The sequence below is a fragment of the Vitis vinifera genome, chromosome 10, assembly GCF_030704535.1.
Source record: "Vitis vinifera cultivar Pinot Noir 40024 chromosome 10, ASM3070453v1".
Taxonomy (NCBI): Eukaryota; Viridiplantae; Streptophyta; class Magnoliopsida; order Vitales; family Vitaceae; genus Vitis; species Vitis vinifera.
Genome location: NC_081814.1, coordinates 3,412,455 through 3,437,384, shown reverse-complemented (window position 1 = coordinate 3,437,384; position 24,930 = coordinate 3,412,455). Strand labels below are relative to the sequence as shown.

The 24,930-nt window shown below is 35.2% G+C and overlaps 1 protein-coding gene across 1 annotated transcript; it reads right to left on the bottom strand.

Moving 5' to 3' along the window:
* Positions 1-9,458: 9,458 nt before the first annotated feature.
* On the bottom strand, positions 9,459-24,728 carry LOC100241634 (uncharacterized). Its single transcript, XM_059740175.1, has 14 exons — positions 23,842-24,728; positions 22,953-23,078; positions 19,165-19,286; positions 18,830-19,040; positions 18,470-18,707; positions 18,108-18,258; positions 17,644-17,980; positions 12,693-13,559; positions 12,166-12,291; positions 11,103-11,224; positions 10,774-10,984; positions 10,408-10,645; positions 10,132-10,282; positions 9,459-10,001 (listed from the first exon to the last, which is right to left on the bottom strand). Exons 1-14 carry the CDS (start codon positions 24,635-24,637, stop codon positions 9,669-9,671), a joined length of 4,029 nt encoding a protein of 1,342 aa, XP_059596158.1. The 5' UTR covers positions 24,638-24,728; the 3' UTR covers positions 9,459-9,668.
* Between the last annotated feature and the right edge of the window lie 202 nt (positions 24,729-24,930).

The following is a 24,930-nucleotide window of genomic DNA, read 5'->3' as shown; positions in this document are numbered from 1 at the left end:
ACAAAACAATGTTCATGATAGTACTTTATTGAGCTCATCTTGCTATTCTATCTAAATATTCTTAAACAATCCGGTCTACTAATTATGCTAACACAGGATCAAAGCGGCCTTTGTTAATCATAATTATAACTATACCCATCAATGATCACAACATTAACAAAATTAGCAACATAGATCAAGTATGGATGTGTAGCATGGAAATTACATAGAATGTGATCTTTAATATGTCTATTTCCAATTGGTCCTACTTTATGACTAAAAAATAGTCAAATTCCACTTTCAACACTTGATGTTAAACTGCTTTTGAAAGTCATCATTTCAATTTAGAGTATTCAAATACAGTAGTCTTTAAAATCAAGGTCTGTACAAATAACATAAACATAATATCACATCAAGAAAACAAATACAAACTCCCACTATACTAGCACATCATCAATGTGTACAACACCCATATGTGTGACATGTTCATGATATACTTTGGGTGGTAAACCTTTAGTGAGCGGATCTGCAACCATGGAGTTTGTGCTTATGTGTTCAATTGATACTTGAAGACTCTAAACTCTTTCTTTCACAACCAAGAACTTAATGTCAATGTGTTTGGACTTTGAAGAACTTCAGTTGTTCTTAGAATACAATTCTACGGCCTTATTATCACAATTGATTCTCAATGGTTTCTCAATCCCATTAATTGAGTGATGAAATTCTGCAACCATATCCCATGGTTTGATGTCTCGTAGAAGGCTATGAATTCTACCTCCATGGTGGAAGAAGCAATAAGTGTTTGTTTAACACTTTTCCATGAAACTGCTCCTCCAGCCAACATGAAGATGTAACCTGAAGTGGATCTCCTACTGTCAAGACATCCCACAAAATCGGAGTCCGAATATCCCACAATCTCCAAATGACTAGATCTATGATATGTAAGCATATAATCTTTAGTTCTCTGTAAATACCGCATAACCTGTTTTGCCTTTTTCTAGTGATCCATACCTGGGTTACTCAAATATCTACCTAACATTCCAACAATGTACGCAATATCCGGACGCGTACAAACTTGTGCATACATGAGACTTCCTACTGCCGAGGCATAGGGAAACCTTTCCATATCCTTCTTCTCAAGTTCATTTTTCGGACATTGGTGCAAACTAAATTTATTGTCATTTGCCACAGGTGTGTCTCCTGGTGCACAATTGCTCATGCCAAATCTATTCAACACCTTATCAATGTAGGCCTTTTGTGATAGCCCAAGTATACCTTTTGAATGATCCCTATAGATCTATATACCCAACACAAAAGATGTATTACTAAGATCCTTCATGTTAAATTTACTAGATAAAAATCGCTTGGTTTCATTCAAAAGTTCCACATCACTACTAGCAAGCAGAATATTATCAACATATAGCACCAAGATAATGAATTTTCTCCCACTGAACTTGAGATATTTGCATTGATCAACGGTGTTCTCTTTAAAACCAAATGAATTAATCACTTGATCAAACTTTCGGTACCATTGTCGGGATGCCTGCTTTAAACCATATATGGACTTTTTTAATCTGCATACAAGTTGCTTTGAATCATTAGACTCAAAGTTCTCCGGTTGCACCATGTATATTGTCTCATCAATGTTACCATTAAGAAATGCAGTTTTAATGTCCATTTGATGCAGCTCTAAATCATAATGAGCTAAAAGTGCCATGATGATTCTAAAGGAGTCCTTTGACGAAACCAGTGAAAAGGTCTCCTTATAATCAATGCCTTCCTTTTGAGTGAAACCTTTTGCGACTAGGCATGCCTTATACCTAACAATGGTGTCTTTTGAATCCCGCTTGGTCTTAAAAATCCATTTACAACCAATCGGTTTTACACCTTTAGGCAACTCTACTAGGTCCCAAACACCATTGTCTTTCATTGATTTCATCTTATCCGTCATGGCTTCTATCCACTTTTCAGAGTCAGAACTTTGTTTGACTTGACTAACTGAAATTGGATCGTCTTCCAGACCCATGTCAAACTCATGTTCCTGGAGATATACAACATAATAGTCTGAAATTGTACTTTTTCTTTCTCTAGTGGATCTCCTCAATGGCACTTGTACTTGAGGTTCTTGAGGTTGTTGAGTTACCTCTTCATGAACTTGAACAGGTTTCATAACTTGAGTAGGAGGAATCTCAAGCGTGTCCACAATCTTTGTTATTGGTTGTACATTCTGGATAGTTTCATCAAACATAATATGACCATGTCCAGTTGTAATAATAGAATACTAACAGATTCCTCTTCAAAGACCACCTTTCTTAATGGTTCTCTCCCACTTAACTCAACATCCTCAATAAATTTAGCATTGCTCGTTTCAAAGAAGGATCTAGTTGAGGGATTATAAAATTTGAAACCTCTCGACCTTTCAGAATACCCTACAAAGTAGCAACTCACTATTCTGGAGTCCAATTTCTTTTCATTTGGCTTGTAAGGCCTAGCCTTAGCTGGACAACCCCAGACATGCAAATGCTTAATTCTAGGTTTCTTGCCAATCCATAACTCATATGGGGTTTTGGCTACTGCTTTGCTTGGGACTTTGTTCAAAATATAAACCACAGTTTTGATAGCTTCGCCCCAAAGTGATTCTGGTAAGGTGGAATGACTGATCATACTTCTCACCATATCCTTAAGAGTACGGTTTCACCTCTCTACTACACCATTTTGGCTTAGAGTCCCCGACATGGTGTATTAAGGAATGATACCACACTCTATCAAATATTTGGCGAATGGCCCTGGACGTTGTTCACCGGATCCGTCATATCTACCATAATATTCACCTCTATGGTCAGATCTGACGACCTTTATTTTCTTGCTTAGTTGGTTCTCAACTTCAGCTTTAAAATTCTTGAACATATCCAATGACTGAGACTTCTCATGAATCAAATAAAGATAGTCATAGCGTGAGAAATCGTCAATTAAAGTGATAAAATATTGTTGTCTATTCCAAAAAGAAGTAGGAAATGGACCACAAATGTCCGTATGTATCAATTCCAATACGTCACCGCACCTGTTGGCATCATTTTTCCTCATATTTGTTTGTTTACCCTTAATACACTGTATACAGACTTGAAAGTCTAAGAAATCAAGTGGATCAAGAATTCCTTCTGACACAAGCCTTTGAATACGTTGATTTGAAATATGACCCAAACGCCTGTGCCATAACATTGATGAATTCTCATTTGCTAATTTTTGCTGAATGCCATAAGTACTTGAATGCAAGGTTTCATTTCCATTAGAGGCCTTTATATTCAATTTGTATAATTTGTCTGTTAGACTACCTGTACCAATAACATTTGAATTTAGATAAAGACTAACAATTCCATTTCTAAATGAACAATAATATCCAAACTTGTCCAGACATGAAACAAAAATTAAATTTCGTTTAAACGACGGTACTACAAAAGTCTCTTCCAAATCCAAAGTACATCCAGAGTCTAACTGTAATCTAAAAAGACCAATAGCCTTGATTGCAGCCTTGTTGCCATTTCCCACATAGATGTATCTTTCACCATCAGTTGGCATTCGGCTCCTTAGGCAACCCTGCATCGTGACATTTATGTGAGTAGTTGCACCCGTATCTATCCACCAAGTGTCAGTAGGCACTATAGCTAAATTAATTTATGAACAAACAAAGTTGAGAAGTGTACTTTTCTTTTCATGCCAAGCAGCGTATTTGGTATATGTCTTCTTCATATGACCAACCTTCTTGCAAAAGAAACAAGTGATCTCCTTATCTTGTTTCTTTTGCACTTTTTGCTTTGATGTTCCAAAAAATGCAGTTTGTTTTCCTTTATTGTCCCTCTTTCTTTTCTTGCCGGTACCAAATCCCTAAGATGTGGAAGCCAAGTGAGCACTTTCTATATTTTCTTGTTTCAATCTCTCATCCTCTTGTACACACTGATCAGTAAGCTCATTCAAAGTCCATTTTTTCTTTTGTGTGTTGTAACTGATTTTGAATGGATTGAATTGTGTAAGCAGAGAGATCAAGACCAAGTGCACGAGTATGTCTTTCAACAATTCTAACTTTAGTGTCTTGTGTCTAGTCACAAGATTAGACATTTCCATAATGTATTCCCTTATATTCTCTTTTCCTTTGTACCGCATGAAGACAAACTTACTAAGAATAGTGTTTGTCTCAACCTTTTTCGTTTGCAGCGAATCAGTTTGCTATATGGTCCAAGAATGTCTTAGCTTGGGTTTCCTCAGGTATTGCACCCCTTATAGCTTCTGGAATTGAGTGTTTCATTATATTAGACTCATGCGTTTGGATCGCTCTCATTTTTTCATAGTAGACCTTTGCTCGATAGTGCTGGCACTAGTAAGGTCTGGAGGGTGATTATTTCTTAATGCATAATCTAAATCCATGCACCCAAGCACAATTATAACGTGCTTCTTCCATTTCTTGAGTTGTGTCATTAAGCACAGGAATGTTATTAACATTTGCAGATATAGAAGATGTTGAATTCATAATAATAAAGCTCACAATCAGTCACATAAACATCATACACACATGAATAAATAAACATCATACAAAATACCTAGCACAAACATTAATATTAAGTCTTTGGACAAAAATATCAACTTGTAATTGGTATCATTTTCAAAATTAATTCATAAATATTGACAATAAAACCGAAGCAATATGCTTGTCTTTGGATTGACATACAACATACAAGATATACTTAATATGTCGGATATTTATGAATACTTTATTTATTATTACATTAAAATAATCTTCCTTTGGGCTGATTATTTTATATAATAATAATAACATGTTTACATATTATAAAATAAATAAATTATATAATATAGGTCACTTTGGCAACAAATATACATAATTCATTTATTTTAAAATATTAAACACAAATATAACAAGAAATAATTTAATTAAAATTATTTATTTATTTATTTATTTATGCATAAACCCATGTATATAAGTATATTAATTGATGCATAAAACCATGTATATTTATACAAGCCTTGATACCAATTGATGGGAGAAAAATGGGCAAATTATGGAGCTAAGCGGAGTGATGACATTTGCCATTTAAGCTTGTATTTTTTTTTTTTTTTTTTTTTTTTTTGTGGGCGAACGATAGGTTGGGGGGGTGCGGGGGGCAACGCCCCTCGTGGTAAGGTTCAAGGGTGTTTTTAGCCCAATATTTTTTAAAGGGAATGGTCATGGACTATTGGGCTTTGGCCTAATTTTTTATTTTTTATTATTCTTTATTCACTGCACCCCAAACGACCCGAGGTCACCTGCAGCCGTGTCATCCATGGCGTCAAAACGGCGTTGGTGCAATCGTCCAACATCGCCAGTAGCGGTGCGACGCCGCCAAACTACCCCAAGATAGAGGTCATCTTCTCCGTTTGCCAATGACGCCGAGAGCGGCGTCACAAGGAGCCTGCAACAACGCCTGAAAATGGTGTTTTTCACCGACGTGAGATGGCACCTGAACGTCGCTTGAACCGCACCTGAACCGCATCTGGGATGAATGCCTAAACGATGTTTGGAACGACGCCTGAACATCGTCTTAAATGGCACCTGGAATGACGCCTGAACGTTGTCTTGAACGACGCTTGAAAATGGTATTTTTTTTTTTTTTTTGAACGCTTGAATGGCACCTTGAACAACATCCTAATAGTGCCTGCAGTGCCCAAAAAATGTAGTCGTTTTAGCGACGTTGTGTGCTTCTCAACGGTGTCAGATGGCGCCTGAACGGCGTCCTTTTGAACGCTTGAATGACGTCTTTTAAACGCCTGTAATGGCGCCCTAAACGGAGGACGCCAACTTGAATGCTTGAAACAACGCCTTTTCCGACCACCAAACAGGTGTCGAAACTGCACCCCTCATTGGCATCGCTAGCATCACCCCTGTCACTCGTAGCGTGTCTGACTCCAGATCACATCGGGTTCAATACCCATTTTTTAATTATTTTATTGGCCCAGATTTTCTGTTGTTTTCCTTGGATCTTTTGTTTGTGTTTTTAAAAAAAGTGTTTTGGTGAAAATGGGAACCACAAAAATGCTTTGATACCAATTGTATGAATCTTTTAAATTCTCCATGATCACCCAAACACAGATACAGGATATATGTATATATATATATATATATATATATATATATATCAATTCATTTAAAACATGCCTTCTTCCACTTTGGAACATACCTGAGTCCATTATGCGCTTGATGAAGAGGTACGGATCTTCTAAGGCTGTAGAGGGCACCACCTTACTCTGTATTCTCTCAGGCAATGGGAGTGGGAGAGAATGAGTTCAATTCTATTAAAAAAGATGTGATATAAGAAGAAACATTTTTCCTTATATTTATACCCTTTATGCCTTAAGGACCATACCCTTTGGACTATTGGGCCTCGCGAGTCTTAGGCCTATCATCTAAGACCCATTATGGCACTGGGCTCTACACATAAGGTGGCCCATACTGTAGAAAACCGATACAAAACAAATACAAAAAAGCGAATAGCTTAGTCATGAACCATTGTTAAATATGTGTGAGTCCATATCTTAACATTCTCATTTAAGTAGAAAACATTCTCATCTTTATCAAAAAACTCTACGTCTTTTGAGCAGTCCAATCATCAGTGATCAACTTTTTCGGATCATGAATCATCCCCTGATGTGCGTCAATGTTTTTTCTCGTCATGAGGAAAGCCTTGCTATTGTTGTTTCTGAAGATTTGACTCTAGTAGAACTCCATTACCACATATGTTCCCAGATTGGCAAGTGGGAGAGTTTGAAGCTCAAAATTCACATCCCTATTCTACTTGATCTTTGTAGCCGTAGATAACCATAGGGATGACCGCCTTAAGCAAGGAGGCTAGGTTGGCATTTTCAATGGATCGCCAGAAGAAGAAAAACAGGGGAAGGTGCAGAAACAAGAAAGGAATGAAACAGAAAGGAGAAAAAAAGAACAAGTAAAAACAAGAACACAGTAATGCCACATTTCATGCTTATTCAATGGGCTTGGAATGGTGAGAGAAGTACAAGCAGATTCAAGCAAACAAAGATAACCACGATTCTCATGTAAAGCACAATAAATAATAATAAAAAAAGAACCTTTCATTCTCAAACCAAAATTAAGGAACTTCAAAGAAAATGAAAGCTAACAACAAGAACCATATAAGCAATCTAGCACCAAAGCCAACAAACGTACAACCTCTGTCCTTCTAAACCCAAGCATCAAGGAAACTCAAAATTTAGTGAAGATTAATTTATAATAAGAAGATAATAGGGATGAAGGAGTCTATAACAAAAGTACTTGGCAAAGCCCTCCTTCCAGCAGGAAAATCCCCACTCGTGTGTGGTCTCAGATCTCTCTTTCTCCGCTTTGCATGCTTCCCTCCTCTTCCTCTGAAAACCATCCAAGAAGTCACCCCTTCTCATTTTCTTCTTCGCGTCCTAAAAAAAAAATCTCTCCTTGAAATACTTTTTTTTTTCTTATATCTCTTCTTGTAGCCTCTACACCCATCTACTAGAGCTTTTTATAGCAATTTGAAGTCTTTCCCTCTAAGGAGTCTTCCTCCCTTCTAACTCTCCGTCTCACGTAAAGAGTCTTACCTTCTTCAAAAACTGCTCCATTGGTAGATTTTCCTATAAAAAAAACTTCAAATTATTAAATTAAATAAATGAATAAAAGATAAATAAATAAAATAATAAATAAGTCAGGGAATGATAAAATAATAATAATAGATTAATGAATAAATAACAAGATAACGAACAAATAAATAAAATAAAATAACTAAATAAATAAAAGTGATTGACAATAATAATAAAAAATAAAAATAAATAAATAAATGAGATAAATGAGACATGCAACCAAACAAGTCACGCTAAGAATGTCTAATGGGTCAAGTGTGCCCAAATGGGCCTAAGGTAGTGCCTAATGAGCCGGGTATACCTATACAGGCCTAGGGTGAGACTAGGTGGACCTAACTAAGTCTAACCTAAAGTGCACCTAAGTGAAGCCTAATCTAAACTTGAAAGACAACCAAGGTCATAATGTGGAACTAGATAAACCCCTCAACCAAAGTCTCCAAAGTGGCTCAGAAAAGGTAAGTTACACGAGTAGTAATGGGCCATCAAAGAAACACTATGGAACACTGGAAGTAAACTTAAAGACATGTACTAAAGGGACAAAATGGAGGGTCTACAATATGCTATTTCAATTTGTATTTGATTTTCTTGAATCCCATATTTCTGAAGCTTCAAAGCTTGTTCTTTCTTGAATATCGTGCAAGACATAAATAATTGAAAAGAAAATTTTTCTAAGGGAAAGAAATAAAGGGAGACTTCCCTAGAAAGATTCAACTTCACTTTCAATTTTTCACGATGGCTTCTTGTTCAAGCTAAGCAAGGCTTAGACATTCCCACGGACCACGCCAAATTTGGAATCGATATTTCCTGATAAACTTTGTGTTTCTCATCGTCTCTTTTACAACAGGTTGGCTCGCCCTTTATATAGTAGTGTTCGTTGACTTTTTTGGGTCAGTTATGACGGTGTTTGTAGCCTTTTAGCTAAATTCCAAGTCAAGAAACACAAGCTTTGTCGGTGCAAGCATCCCAATGATCAGGTGGGGATTTATGGTGGTACCTTTGGTGGATGGCACCAAGGGAACATCTCTTTTCTTTGATGTAGGGTTGGAATGAGCTGCATCATTCGACTGTACCCAGTGACTGGTTTTGTGAAATAGAAAATCATGTGGACAAGTTTGACACGTCTTTGCTGAACCAAAAGCTGACATTCTCATTCACATACATGCACCATTAACACCAGGTCGGATCCATGGAGTTTCAGGAATCAAAAGACTTTGGCTTTATCAAATCGATTGAATATCCTTTTCACCTCTTTCCATAGAAGTTTTTAAGAAAATCATCACTCGAATTTCTAGATTTCACCCACCAAAGTCCTACTCTCATCCCCCACACATCCCCCCACCCCCCACACCTATACAATAGATTCACAATTTTTATTTAATTTTTTTCTTCAAAATTGTCCTCCTACTTTCCTTGATTCCTACCCCCAGTGGCTACCTCTCATATTTAATCAATCAAAGTGCTAAGATTTAATTAATAAAATTGATGAAATCAGACAAGGTTTGGTTTCGAGTGGAGTGATCAAAGACGCGTTTTGAACAAGCTGATAGGGGCAGGAGTGGCCGCACACCAGCCAAAACTTTGGCTTATCAATTTTCCACAGGAGGATAAGAATAAACTACCATAACTTGGAAGAATAGATATCTGCGGTAATGTCGGTCAAGTATGCTGTTTGTAAATGAGTTAATTGGGACAGATGTGGTTGAAGGCACGCCAGGAAATCGACCAGTCAACGTGCACTCTTGCTGGCATTAACAACTTTGCATCATCAGTGGGCAGTTTTTAAATTCAAATCACTACATATCTAGATCAATAAAAACTTTGGAGCATTCCCAAGCAAAACTTCTTATCTTAATCCTTGAACAATGATGACGTTTGGGATATCACACATGAGTATTCAAGAAAGCAAAAATCAAGATCGATTTGATATGCAAAATAAATGGGGTCATAGAAATTGATCTGGAACAAAGAAAACAAAGAAGAGTCACATTTCAACATATATAACCTGCATCCCCACAACACTAACGAGGGTGGAGTTCAGTAATTGAAGCATCATTGACGGACAAAGCATTATCAGAAGACCTAGTTGCCCCAGAATCAGAGTCCTGCAGCAAGGGTGCCTCTGTGTCCATGCTACTGTGCATAAAAAATGCAGGTTGTGAAGGTAATGGGAGAGTGATAGAGTAGCTACTAAGCATGAGAACAACTGAGGCCATTGTGGGTCTGTCAGCGACATTTTCTTGAACACATAACAACCCAATATGCATGCATCTCATAATTTCATTTCTTGAGCCAGAGCTCACCGAAGGATCTATCAAATTCGAAGCTGACCCATCCCTCCAACTTCTCCATGCCTGCAATAATTTGACAATGTACACATGCAATGTCAAAGATAGTTTTTTAAGCCTTTCAATTTTGTGTGCTTTACTAGCTAGTCTAATACTTCTAGGAAATGATTAATTTACCGTAGATATTCATACTTACAAAGCTTATAAGGTCTTCCACATTCTCCCCATTGCGGAAACAAGAGTTCTTTTGACCACTAATAATTTCCAAAACCAACACACCAAAACTAAAGACGTCTGACTTAACTGAGAAATTTCCATGCATTGCATATTCTGGAGCCATATATCCACTGCATATTATAATTAATTAGATCAATTTCATTTTTGATAATAGAATTCGTGATTATATTAGGAGATATAATGAAATATACAAGGTCGTCATAATTGTTAGTTGTAGCAAGATTTTAATACTTACTAGGTTCCCACAATCCTACTTGTATCACCTTGAGTTTGATCCAATGAAAATAACCTTGCCATACCAAAATCTGCAATTTTAGGATTCATTTCTTCATCTAGCAAAACGTTACTGGCTTTAAGATCACGATGAATAATTCGAAGTCGGGAATCTTCATGGAGATACAAAAGCCCTCGAGCAATGCCAACTATAATTTTGTAACGAATTTCCCAATGTAATTGTGAACGCTTAATAGGATCTGCATATTTGTAAATATATGTTATTGGAATGAACTATATGCACTTAACTTGATCATTCTCTACTTAAAAGATTTCAAAAGAAATGATTCAATTTAAATACAAAATTTGGGCAAAAGTTAAAACATACCGAATAGAAAATGATCGAGACTTGCATTAGGCACAAACTCATAGATGAGAAGTCTTTCTATTCCTTCTAAGCAGAAACCTAGGAGTCTAACCAAATTCCTATGTTGAAGTTTGGCCACTAATAAAACCTCATTCTTGAATTCTAATTCTCCTTGTCCAGAACCCTTGGACAACCTTTTCACAGCTATATCTTGTCCATTGGAAAGTGTACCCTGAAATATATCATAACAAACTATTATATTTAAGACACTTAAAATAAACTCTTAAAGAAATTTAATTGCTTGAGTTAAGATTGTTATTATTTTTTCATATAATGGTATGTTTAATTACCTTGTAAACAGCTCCAAATCCTCCTTGTCCAAGCTTATTAGAATCAGAAAAGTTATTTGTTGCATTCCTAATAGGACCAAGGTTGAATTGCAAGGATTCCACGCTCAAAATTTCATCCTCAGCTTCACAAGACAAGTGTAATGAAGTAAGTGCATCTCTAGTACAATGGAACTTTTATCGGAGTGTTTGGCTGCATTTTCATTTCTACTCAACTCAAAATCTTGCATTTAATAGCTAGAACTTAATTATTCCTCATTAGAAAATCTCATTCTTAAAGGGTGTTTAGTAAACTAATTTAATGACTTAAAATAACTTAATAATTTAATTTAAATTATTGAATAGATTAAATATGTTTGATAAAATAATTATAACAACTTTAAACTTATTTTTAACTTTAAGAATTAAGTTAAAATAATTAACTTATTTTTAATTTAAAATCTTTTTATCCCATTTGCCCACATTAGTGGTGGTATACTTTACAATTATGATTTCGTATTTTTTTTAAATTTTTTGGAGTTATTTTATGTAATGTATCATGCAACAATCAAGATAGAATGATTTTATGAATATATTTAAGATATATATATATTTTGTAAGAGGGGAAAAAGTAAATTAAAAAATTCATGTTTTAAAATTAAGTTCTTAGATGTAATTTTATTATTAAAAATTTAAAATTATACATAAAAAAAATAAAAAATAAAAAAATCATGAAAGATGGAACGAATGGTTGAAATGACTTTGTGAATCTCATTCGAAAGTGGGAAAGGAAGTCTACTGTTTTTGAAGAATTTGAGAAGATTTTCAGCATTTCTTTTTTTGCTTTGGAAACCGAATAAATATATGACTTCTTTTTTCCCTTGCAAACATAAGCTTTAATTTAATCCAAAGGTGGACTTTAAAAACTAATATATAAGTCTTCCCATCATTCTTGCTGAAAATAAGAGAAGTGCTTTTATTTTTAAATTGTTATTGGAGAACAGTTGTCTCTTGTCATTTTTCGAGATGATGATGATTTCAATTGCAAGAAGCAAAGTCAACAAAAGATAATGCATGTTTAACTTACTGCTAACGCTTTCCCTTGATTGCCTCCTTTTTAAAAAGCAGCAGATGAAGGTGATGAGCATTACAGAAATAACAGCTGAGGGAACAACAATTAGGACCACTGTCCGGGAGGTGTTGCTTTTCTTTCCTGAAGAACCCACATATTTAGAGATCCCTTCATTAATCATTGAATTCTTAATTTTCTCTCAGCGGAAATAGTAAAGAATAATACAACATATTACTTTTCTTTTCTTTTTCACATAAGGATCCATTGACTATCAGGAAGCAAAACTATGACTTCTCTTCTACCCCGTGGAGAACGAGACGATCACAGAAGACTTGAATGAGGGTTGAGGACTGGGCAAGTGACAACTACAACAATTTGCTACGCTTTGTAGAATCATTTTGCTTAATGTGAATAGCGAATCATAAACTCAATAAGATTTAGAACTTGGAGATAGAGAATAATTAATACCTAACTTTTACAATCAAGGATCTACTCAATCATGGAATCAATTAAATTTCAAGCATGGAGATAGGGATACGTACCTTGTGTAGAGGTGGTATTAGCCAAAGGCGGTGGAGCAAGATCAGCTGAGGGAGGAGAAGGTGGGGGTGTTGCTGCTGGTGGGGGCGCGTTAGCTGCAGTAAACTCGTAGAAACGGTATGTTTCAAATCTCAAATTACAGCTGGGTTTAATAACTCTCCCTCCTTTTTTGCTATCACAACAATTTGGAATTTCATTGGTAGCCCCCTCTAAGCAATCACGGCAAGACGCCTCGGACAAATCAGGAGTGCACTGCATAAGCCCATATATGGTTACGAAACTCGTAACATTTGCTTCTCCAGTTGCGAACTTGTGACGCGAATCTCCGGACGCAGCTTTGCTTCGGAGGCTGGCCATCAGGTTTCCCAGAACCTGATTGAAATCTTCCACATTGGAGGCGTTTTCAGGGTTCCACATGTAAAAGGAGAGCGAAGTTTGGGCTGTTCCGAATATGGAGTTATTGGAGTATCGCAACATACATTTATCGTACCATCCTATTGCCTCCTTCTGGTTGGGACAGAGCTGAGTGAGTTGAATCCTAGAGTCATTGACACAACTCCGGCACGCGTCTGTTACTACGTCTCCTCTGCAAAGTGCGATTGCGTTAACTTTGTCGGAGTTTTGGCCGTAGGAGAAATTGTAAAAGCCATAATCTATTTCGTTGTTTGAAGAGAGAGAGGAGAGGAGGGTGTTGAGGTTTGCCTCGTAGGTGCTGTTATCGGTGTAATTACCAACACTGTCTGAGCAGTCGTGGTAAAGGAAGTCTGTCTGAGCAAGGACTGTTACACCAAGAAGGTGAAGTATGAGGAAGGGATAAAGGAAGAGAAGCAATCTTGGAGGATCCATTATCGTCACCTTTCCAACCATTCAATTCATAATTTGTAAGATGGATGAGTTCTTCAATCCACTTACACAGGCTTTTTGTATTTCAATGCCGTGCAGTCTGTAGAATTCCAGAGGTACCCTTTCATAAATGGCACCAATGGATAGGTGAAGAAGGCAGGAGAGGGTTGTTACAAAGATGCCATTGCTTCTACTTTTCAAACCGTACGAGGTGACTTTCTGCCGCCTACGTTGAAAAAAGAAAAGTTCCATCCATGGCTTCGTTTTGGCGCTATGTATCAAAAATAAAAAGATCCATTCAATCAAACCAAACCAAATTGACATTAAGACATCCTTGTTATCTCATAATTGTTCAATATTTTATAAGCTTTATATATATATATTATTTATATTGCATAACTCTAGTTAGTATTTCATTATTAGCATATTATTGATCAAATTAATTTTTAAATATATTTATACTTTTGAGTTAGATATTTTAAATATATTTTGAAGTTTAAATTCAAATTGATTTTAATTACTTTTAAAAATAAATTAAACATTAGACCTCAATTAATTTGCATTAGACCATCTAAATGGAATCAAATTTGGTTTAGTTCAATTTTTTTCATCATTAAAACATTAATTTGATTTATTACTTTATTTTCTAGAAAGGAAAGTACTAAACTTGAATTTTCAAAGCAGAAGAACGCATCAATTGTCTGAAACTACAAATTGAGTCTGAAACTTCGACTAATAATAAATGGGTTACACACTTCCGTAGCTTTGTGTGTATTTTGATGCCTTCCATGAAAATTCCTCTGAGTCATGTCTTTATCAGTATCTTAAAATGCTAGCAACCAATTGATTTTTTCAACAACCAGACTTTAATGCGGTCATGATCGTCCTTGGAAACTCGAGATCTCATATTTAATGGATGGGAATGATTCAACAAAGTAGATTGGGATTGGACTGGTTCAAATATATAGGGAACACTCATAATCAAAGTGCAATATTTATTTACAATGCTTATTTTTAATAATTTGTGTGCTACTTGGAGTCAGAAAATTAAGTCATTTGTTGAAAATATTTATTGTTAGATTATAGTAAATTTCTAATATAATTTAATTTCATATACAAGTCCAAAATCCGGGGTGTAATTTAAATCATTAGAAATGGATTGAAAGTTTTAATAATATTGGTTTAAGAATTATTAACAATACAGATCAGCTAAAAGTTAAGTAATTCATGCAAGAAAAAAATCCTTGGCTTTTTCTAGTAATGTTTTTAAAAATAATTTCTGAGAATATCTTTTAGAAATGGTTTTTAATTTTTTTAGAAATTAAATTAAATTTTAATTTATTTTTTATTAACGAACAATGCACTTATGTGTAATGAAAAGCTTTCAAGATAATTTTCATATTTTAAATTATTTCATTAGACAATATATTTTGAAAACAATTTTTTTTTAAAATTAATTTTAGTAAAAATTTTATAAGTTGAACGTATCTATCAAATTAAAAACAGTGTGAAGCTGAATTTGAAAAGCTTTGGAAGAAGCAACTGGCTCCTTATGATACGTTCTAATGGGAAAAAAGCATATAGAAAGGCAGTTGGAGAAACATTCTAATTATAAATAAACACGTCCACGAATAGAAGAAATGTGGGGCCGCATTGTTGGTCAGTCCATCCTCCTTTCGGCTTCCTACGTTAAGATGATCGAAATCTTAAAAGAATAATTCATAAGCCCTCAATTTTTGCACCCAACTGGTAGCTCCCCGATTAATAATCACCCCACCCATGAATCACATTCCATTGAGGTCACTTATTCATAGGTTTTTTACTACTGCACAGACAACTTTGTCCTCTTCTTTCCAAAGCTAGCTGTACGAGGCGTTTCACATTTAGTCAATCAAATTTTCTCATATTTAATTAGCAAAAAGGGTTAAATTAATAGAAGAGAGATCTGATTGGGACTGGACTGGTGATCAAAGATGCGGTCTGAATACGCTGATAATGAAAGGAGTGATTCCACACATACCACCAATTGGCTGAATACTTTCCAACGTGCCGTGAATGATGGTGAGCTTTGACTATTATTATGAAAAGAACAGAAAGAATAGAATGGACCCCTTCAATGAATACTTTTCAAATCCCCGCAATAAAAGAAACTTCAGCAGGAGAGACATTGATCAGAGAATTAACTTCATATCTATAGGTAATGGTTGTTATTTAACTACTAATTTTTCTAAAATTTAAACTATTATTAGAATATTGAGACTATGATATATATATATATACAACATGCTAACAAAATTCAAAAGAAAAAAGACAAAACGAAGGTAATTAGAGACAGGAAATGTGTGCTAAATGATATTTTTACTTTAATTTGTATGTAAATGACATTTATCGGAATATTTATTTAGATTATATAAATACAGACTTAATTATATTTCAAATAAAAAAACAAATCTCACCTAAATTTTTGTCCACCGTACCCTATTGTGGTTTTGTCAAATAGGCAGTCATGAGGACAAGTTTGACACGCCTTTGCTGAACCAAAAGCTGACATGCCTATTCACATACATGCACCAACACGAGGTCGGATCCATGGAGTTTCAGGAATCTAAAGACTTTGGCTTTATCAATCGAATATCCTTCTCGCCTCTTTCCATAGAAGTTTTTAAGAAAATGATCACCCAAATTTCTAAATTTCACTCACCCATGTCTCACTCTCATCTCCCCCCATTTCATGGTTAATTTTATGCATCCCATCGAGCCACCACCACACCGATATGATAGATTCACAATTTTATTTAATTTTTTCTTTCAAATTTCTCCTCTCATTTTCCTTGCTTCCTACCTCTCGTATTTAATTAATCTAAGTGCCCATCTTTAGTTAATAAAAGTGATGAAATCAGAGGAGGTTTGGTTTCGACTGACCACTGAAGTGGTCAAAGACGCAGTTGAACAAGCTGATAGGGACAGGAGTGGCCACACTCCAGACAAAAATTGGCTGGTCAATTTTACATAGAAGTATAAGAATAAATTAACATACATAGCTAGGAAGAATAGTTGAAAGAATTTAGAGGGAGTGAATTCACATAAAAACATTTAAAGAATATTGTGAAAATTATGAAATTCATCAACCTTTAACGGTTTCACATTCCTAATAACAAATTAACATAATTGAAAGGAAAAAAAAACTATTCTTGACATGACATCAAGTATGTTGAAAAGTAAAAAGATAATGTGGATGACAAAATAAAAACAATAGGGAAGAATAACACATGAGAACTAAAATCCCTTCCAAAAAGGAAAAAAAAGTAATTGAAGTAAGATAGGTGTACAAGACAATGCAAAATGGGAAGTAGAGAGATACTAAGCATGATTGGTGACTAAGGGATATAAGCTCAATAAGGTATCCACTTTGTGAATAACAAATCAACAATTGCATTGTCAAAAAATCCACTTTTCCATGATCAAAGTAAATACATAAATACAAAATATCATTTTATTAGAGAATGCATTATGAAGACAGAAATGTAATTGAAATTTACAAAATTTCAAAATCAGATTGCTAATATTATTACCAAATCTCTCAAATTTGAAAATTTAGAAGGTTAAGAATGCTACTTGGAGTCACAAATCCAGTTTAAGAAGGCATGTTGGAAAATTAAACTTGATTTAGAAACCTTTTTAACTATTAGAACTAGATTTAGTCTCTAAAAATCAAGGGAAAATATTTTGTTTTAAGTGATTATCTTAGTTTTTATTTTTAAGTTGTCAAATCCTAGAAGTTTCATATGTTCTATTATTAGGAGCTAGGTTCTATTTAGCTAAGTGTGAGGATGATAAATAAGAGTGTAATATTTGAAAAAGAGAATTGTGGAAGATAACAAAGTTTAGTTCTCCTCCTTTTTAATTTTCTTTTGTAATTGTTTGTATCTCTTTTAACCTTATTACTCCAACAAATTGATATAAAAACTTATGCATATCCAACAAGTATTCGAAGCAAAAATCAAGACTGGTTTGATATAAAAAAATAAATCATGTGGTAGGAATTGATCAGGAACCAAGAAAACAAGAAGAGTCACACTTCACCATAACTTGCACCTCTATAACATTAACGAGGGTGGAGATCAGTAATCGAAGCCTCATTTACAGACACGGGTGCTGAAACATTATTAGAAGAATTGATTACCCCAGAATCGGATCCCTGTAGCAAGGGTGCATCTGGATTCGTGCTACTATGCATGAAGAAACCAGGTTGTGAAGGTAATGGGAGAGTGAGAGAGTAACTACTAAGCATGAGAACAATTGAAGCCATGGTTGGTCTATCAGCTACATTTTCTTGAACGCATAACAACCCAATATGTATGCATCTCATAATTCCACTTCTTGAACCGGAGTTCATTGAAGGATCTATCAAATTTGAAGCTGACCCCTCCCTCCAACTTCTCCATGCCTGCAATAGTTTGATAATGTATACATAAAATGCCAAATAAAAGGTTTAAGCCTTTCAATTTTGTGTGCTTTACTAGAATGCTACATCTAGGAAATGACTAATATAACATATAGATATTTATACTTACAAAGCTTATAAGGCCTTCCATATTCTCCTCATTGCCAAAACTAGCATTCTTTTGACTACTAACAATTTCCAAAATCAACACACCAAAACTATAGACATCGGACTTAACTGAGAAGTTCCCACGCATTGCATACTCAGGAGCCATATATCCACTGTATATTGTAATTAATTAGATCAATTTTATTTTTGATAATAGAATTCATGATTATATTAGTGGATATAATGAAGTATCTGCTAAGATTTTGAGATTGCTTTGCTAAGACAAAAAGATAGCTAAGCAATATATAATTTTATCAACAAAAAAACAAATATAAAAATATACAAGGTCATAATTGTTAGCTCTACCGAGATTTTGATACTTACTAGGTTCCAACAATCCTTTTCGTATCACCTTGAGTTTGATCTAGTGAAAACAACCTTGCCATACCAAAATCTGAAATTTTAGGATTCATTTCTTCATCTAGCAAAATGTTACTAGCTTTGAGATCATCATGAATAATTTGAAGTCGAGAATCTTCATGGAGATATAGAAGTCCTCGAGCAATGCCTACTATAATTTTGTAACGCGTTTCCCAATATAATTGTGAACACTTGATAGGATCTACATATTTGTAAATGTATGTCATTAGAAAGGACTATAAACTCTTAACTCTTTCTCATGGTAAAAGATTAAAAAAAATTATCAGAAGTACATACGAAACATAGGAGGAAGTTAAATCATACCAAATAGAAAGTGATCAAGACTTGCATTAGGCACGAACTCATAGATGAGAAGTCTTTCTATTCCCTCTAAACAGAAACCTAGGAGTCTAGCCAAATTTCTATGTTGAAGCTTGGCTACTAACAAGACCTCGTTTTTGAATTCTAGTTCTCCTTGTCCAGAACCCTTGGACAACCTTTTCACAGCTATATCTTGTCCATTGGAAAGTGTACCCTGAAATATACCACAACAAAGTATAATATTTGAGACACTTCAAATCAAGTCTAATTGTCTAAAGGAATTTAATAATTTGAGTTGAGATTTTTTTTCCCCCCTTATAATGGCAATGTTTAGTTACCTTATAAACAGCTCCAAATCCTCCTTGTCCAAGCTTATTAGAATCAGAAAAGTTATCTGTTGCATTTCTAATAGAACCAAGGTTGAATTGCAAGGATTCCACTTCCAAAATTTCATCCTCAGCTTCACAAAGTTAACACACAAGTGTAATGAAGTAATTAAGTGCATCTTTATACAGGAGTAACATAAATACAGGGGGGCTTTAATTGAAGGGTGTTGGGCTGCGTTTCAATGTCTACTCAACACAAAATCTTGTATTAATAGCCGGAACTTAATTATTCCCACATACAAAATCTCATTCTTAGTCACTGCAAAAGCAACTGCACCGTGACTTGTCGCTTTTATATATATATATATATATAAATTAGGGTTTAAAATAATCCAATCAGTTAAATTATACTTAAAAGCTATATACTTAATTGTTTCAACATTTTTGAAAACAATTTTTAATAAAAATTCTTGATTTAAAATACTAATTTGAAATTTTGAAATGCGTAAAGAAATGCTTAAAATATCATTATGCATGAACTGGTTGCCTATTATCTTATGAGGAACATCTATACTAACAAGATTAATTCCTTGGTTACAAGGTGTGATGCTTACAGTTGGATTAGCAAATTCAAAAAGAATTTCCTTATCAAAAAGCTTTGTTCTTATACCTTGGTTATCTACCCACAAGGGATAAATAGAGCTTAAGAAGGGTATTCCTAGAAGGGCTTTTTCATTAAGATCCTTAACAAGGATAAAGGTTTGCTTAATACAGACGTCATGGTTACGGATATGAACATCTGTTAATTTATACTTAATGGCAAGTCTTTTTCCATTGGCTCCAAATAGAGACTGACTAGTCTCTTCGCATAAAGGAATAGGTACAAGACCTTCTTGAAGGCAATTTTCAGCTGCGCCTGAATCAATCAGAGCAATAATATCAAAGACAAATTTATCTTTGACTACTATAGTAAGGGAGACTTCCCACCTCTGGAAGATAACCCTACTCACAGTATTCAAAAAAGTATCTGTCTCATTATCATTAACATGAGAAGATTCTGGAATATCCATATGGATTTCTTGGTTGCCAATTCTATTGATTTGATCTTGGAGATCAGAGAGACCTAGACTTATGAATTGTCTTAACTCCTTAATCTCCTTTTTATGCTGCTTAACTTCTTCATGAAGTTCCTTAATGCTGACATCCTTGGGAGACTGCTGGTCAAACCTGTTTAAGATATCGTTAAGGTTATAAGGATTAACAGTCTTCTTGGCTTCTACCTTAACAACAGATTTCTTAAAAACTTCATAAAGATTTTGCTTAGTCTTTTCATCTTCAACTTTTCTTAAAGTATCTAGGATGAATTCCTGATCTTGGCTTATGACATTTATGGTTTTAGGACGACAATTACAATTACCCTTAATACAAACATCTTGGTCACTAGAAGATTGGCTAGAAACATCGCCACTGCTATCTAGTTGATTAATATCATCTTCATTATCTGAATCAGTCCTTGATTCAGAATCTGAGGAGTTTAACATTACCTTACAAAGCATATTTTTTAGGTCATCTGAGACACTTAAGTTATTAATCTTTTGCTTAACTCTACAATCTTTCTTATAATGACCAACTTTGCCACATTTAAAACAGATAATTGGCTTGACATCTAAAGGAGTTTCTACCTTTTTCTGGGTATCTTTGTTGACCCTTCTTTGGACGTGCCTTGAATGCTTAGTATCATTCATCCTATAGTTGTCATGGGTACCTCTCTTACTGTGGTAAAACTTATCTTTGCTAGGCTTCCTGCTTGGTTTTTGCTTAGAGGGAGGCATAGTTTCTTTTTGGCTGAAACCAAACTGGCTACAGAATGATCCAAATTCATTCTTGTAGATTTTTTGTTCATTCTTCATTTGTTACTTAAGCTTGAAGTCATTGCACAACTTAATCCCTCCAGCTGTGACAATGCTTATAATCTCACCATAGGTTAGCTTATCATAAGGGATTTGACCGTTATACTGTTCCCTTATCTTGATCCTAATTCTCTCAGAGAAAAGCTTGGATAAACCTGAGATGAATTTTTCTTTCCAAAAAGACTGGTTACAATCTGACCTTAGCATGACTTTGGTTAGGAAGACTTCCTTATACCACCTAAAATCATGAAGCTTGGGACACTTAAGGTTGGTTAAGAGATCTGCAGTTTTATCCTTAATTTTTGCAAGATCTCCAATGAAGTGCTTGGATATTGAGTAGATTAAAGTAGCCACTGCATCCTCAATATCTTGGCCATCTTCGTCCTTAACAACTTCATTACTCTCATTAATCCTATAGGCTTTAAGGATACTATTCTTATCATCAAAAGTGAGATAATTATCCCACCAACCCTTAAGCTGACCTGTAAACCCAGCAACAATGGTCTGAGCTACAGCATGATCTGGCAGTCTATTGTTTAATTTATAGGCTGTACTTACCATGGTCATCTCTTGAAGCTTAGTGAGTATGTTATACTCGGTCATACCATCTATGTTCCATTCATAGATAGTACCACTGGTGTATGAGGCTTGAGTATACTGATTTCTTTCCTCAAACTGCATGTCAGGAAAAGTAGGTCTAGGATAGTAATTCCTAGTCTTAAAGGCTTCCAAGTTGTTAATAATTTGATTATGGGATTCCTCAAACATCTTAATTAGTTCATCAGCTTCTTCTTCTGAACTAATATCACCTTTAACCATATTGATTCTCTTATGAGGCTGGACAGTCAAAGGAGTAACAAGATTATCCTTAATCTTTTGATTAATCCTATCGACAAAAGCCTGGTTGATTTGGGGATTTTCCTCGAATTCCTTAGAAAATTCAAAGGACTTAGTTTTATCAGTGCTCTTAGTGTTGTTAATACGCTTACAAGGATAATCTGGATATTCCTCTTGTTTGAAGAGTTCAAACCAAATCCAAAACTTAATATTTTTCTTTTCTTGTCTTAAGTAAGCATAAAATTCTTCTTGGTAAATGGTTCTAATGACCTTAGGGACAGTGCTAAAGAACCAATCATTTCTTTGCTTATTGACTTCAGAATAGAAGTCCTTTCTTAAGAGATCCTTGTTGATCTCAAAGTCCTCATCACTTAGGCTTATTGTGTTAATCATCTGGGAATAGGTAGGAGACATAACAGGGGACTCATCCTGTTGGGATTCCTGAGTAGACTCATTTTCTTCACTGTAAAATGGTCTAGCCACGTTGGTGTGACTTCTAACACCTGTTAGCTTAATGTTCCTAGGATTTCCTGAGCTGGATCCTTCTTCTTCCCTAGTGGTTCTAGATCAGAAAAGCATTAAACCATGCTCTCTGATAATCCCAATAATTAAAAATTTTGAAATGCGTAAAGAAATGCTTAAAATATCATTATGCATGAATTGGTTGCCTATTATCTTATGAGGAACATCTATACTAACAAGATTAATTCCTTGGTTACAAGGTGTGATGCTTACAGTTGGATTAGCAAATTCAAAAAGAATTTCCTTATCAAAAAGCTTTGTTCTTATACCTTGGTTATCTACCCACAAGGGATAAATAGAGCTTAAGAAGGGTATTCCTAGAAGGGCTTTTTCATTAAGATCCTTAACAAGGATAAAGGTTTGCTTAATACAGACGTCATGGTTACGGATATGAACATCTGTTAATTTATACTTAATGGCAATATATATATATATATATTTAAACTTCTTGAGGAGAGTAGTTCCAGCAAAAAATGGAAAGCAACTTAATTTTTAAATAACAAGTAATAAGGGCAGTTCATTTGAACTTACTTTCATCTTTGTCTTTTGGCTTTCTCATTCTCAAAAAGATGCAGATGCAGATGCAGGAGATGAGTATCACAGAAACAACAGTTGCTATAACAATGATAACTACAGTTCGCGTTCTGTTACTTTTTCCTGCGAAAACACAAATTTCCTCTCATCAAATTTCCGATGCCGAATATCTAGTGAAGAGTTAGCATGCATATCATGGAATTTTGTCACACTAATTCAATCAAGTCTCTTTATTTCCTAATTAAAGTTAAAGAAATTAGGAGTCGTATGGGTGAATAAGAGTGGAATAAATTTTGATCCTTAATGAATTTTAATTCATACCATGTCACCCTATCTATAGAATGAGCATTCATGTATCCTAAATATACTGATCTTCCACACTACAGATTTAAGGCATGCCATAGCAGATTCCAGTTCACCAAAAACAGAAGCTAGATCAGTAATTTAAAGCTTTAGAGGCTGCTAAGAAATTCAGTATAAAAAAAAAAAACAAGAGTACATTCTTGTCCAACAAAGAGTTTTTTTTTTTTTCATTTGAGTTGTACTCAAAATTGAGAGAGGGGTCTCCACCTTGATCGGATTTCTTCCTTTGAGGAAGCTCATGGTTTCTCTTGGTGACTGTAGAGTCTCAAGTGGAGAGGAATCTCTGTTCTGGGTACAAGATACTGTGGTTTTGGGGGTAAATCATATCTAGAACTCTATTGAAGATTACAGGTTTGGAAGTTGACTTCGTATTTTGAGTGGGTAAGTTTCAGTTGATTTCTCTACTCTGAATTCTATAACTGCAAACTAGAAATGATGAGGGAAGCTTAGACTCATACATCGCAGGTTTGAATCTAAAAGCAGTCGGTGATGTTTTGAAAGCATGGATGTATCAAGTGCATACCGTCTCCAGCAGTGGCATCATTTGGCAGAGGACGAGAAGAATTAGTAGGAGATGGTGGCGGTGCATCAGGGAGAGGGTCATAGAACCGATAGGTCTCGAACCTAAAGTTACAGCTTGGTGCCTTAGCGTTCCCTCCTCGTCCATACTTTAAAAAATCGGCAACTTGACTACTAAGGCCGGCTATACAGTCATCGCATTCCTGCTCGTCTAAATCAGGAGTGCACTGGACAAGTGCATATATGGTTTCTAGATTAACCGTTGAATCCCCTGTTGCATACTTTCGAAGAGCACCACCCGACGCGGCTTTTCCTCGGAGGTCATGAATCAACTCGTCCCGCTGCTGTGTGAAGCGTTCGATGTCCGAGAAATTTTGGGTGTTTCCCAGAGGGTAATAAGGCGAAGTCTCCTCTGTGCCAAATATGGGGCGGTCAGAGTATCGTAACGTGCAAAAATCGTAATACAAAACTGCCTCCTTGTAGTTGGGACATAATCGTCGAATGTCCTGGCTGGAGTTATTGATACAACTATGACATGTATCCACCGTGCGATCCCCTCTACAGAGTCCGATTCCGTTCACCTCACCAACGGAGGCATTGTAAAACCCATACTCAACTTGGGTATTTGAGAAGGAGGTCAGGAGGCTATTGAGGTCTGCCTGATAGGTACTGTCATTGGTGTAGTTACCTCTGTCTGAAATGCATTCTTCTTTAGGGAAAAACTGGGCTACAGTGAATGGAACAAGCTGTATGAGAAGGCATGAGAGGAAGAAAGTTAGTTCCAAATAACCCATAGCCATTGCCTCTACCTGCCCTGCAGTCTGTAGAATTGCAGAGGGACTCTTTCGTTAATGGTACCAATGGATAGGCGAAGAACGCAGGAGTGGGTTGTTTACAAGGGTGCCATTGCTTCTACTTTTCAAACCATAAGAGGTGACTTTCTGCCGCCTATGTCGAAAATAAAAAGATTCCTTCAATCTAATCAAAATGTATTCAATTGGTGACTTCCATGTCTTGTGATGTTATTATTGTTCAATATTTTATAATATTTTTTAATTTATTTATTATTATTTATATTTTATAAACTCTAGTT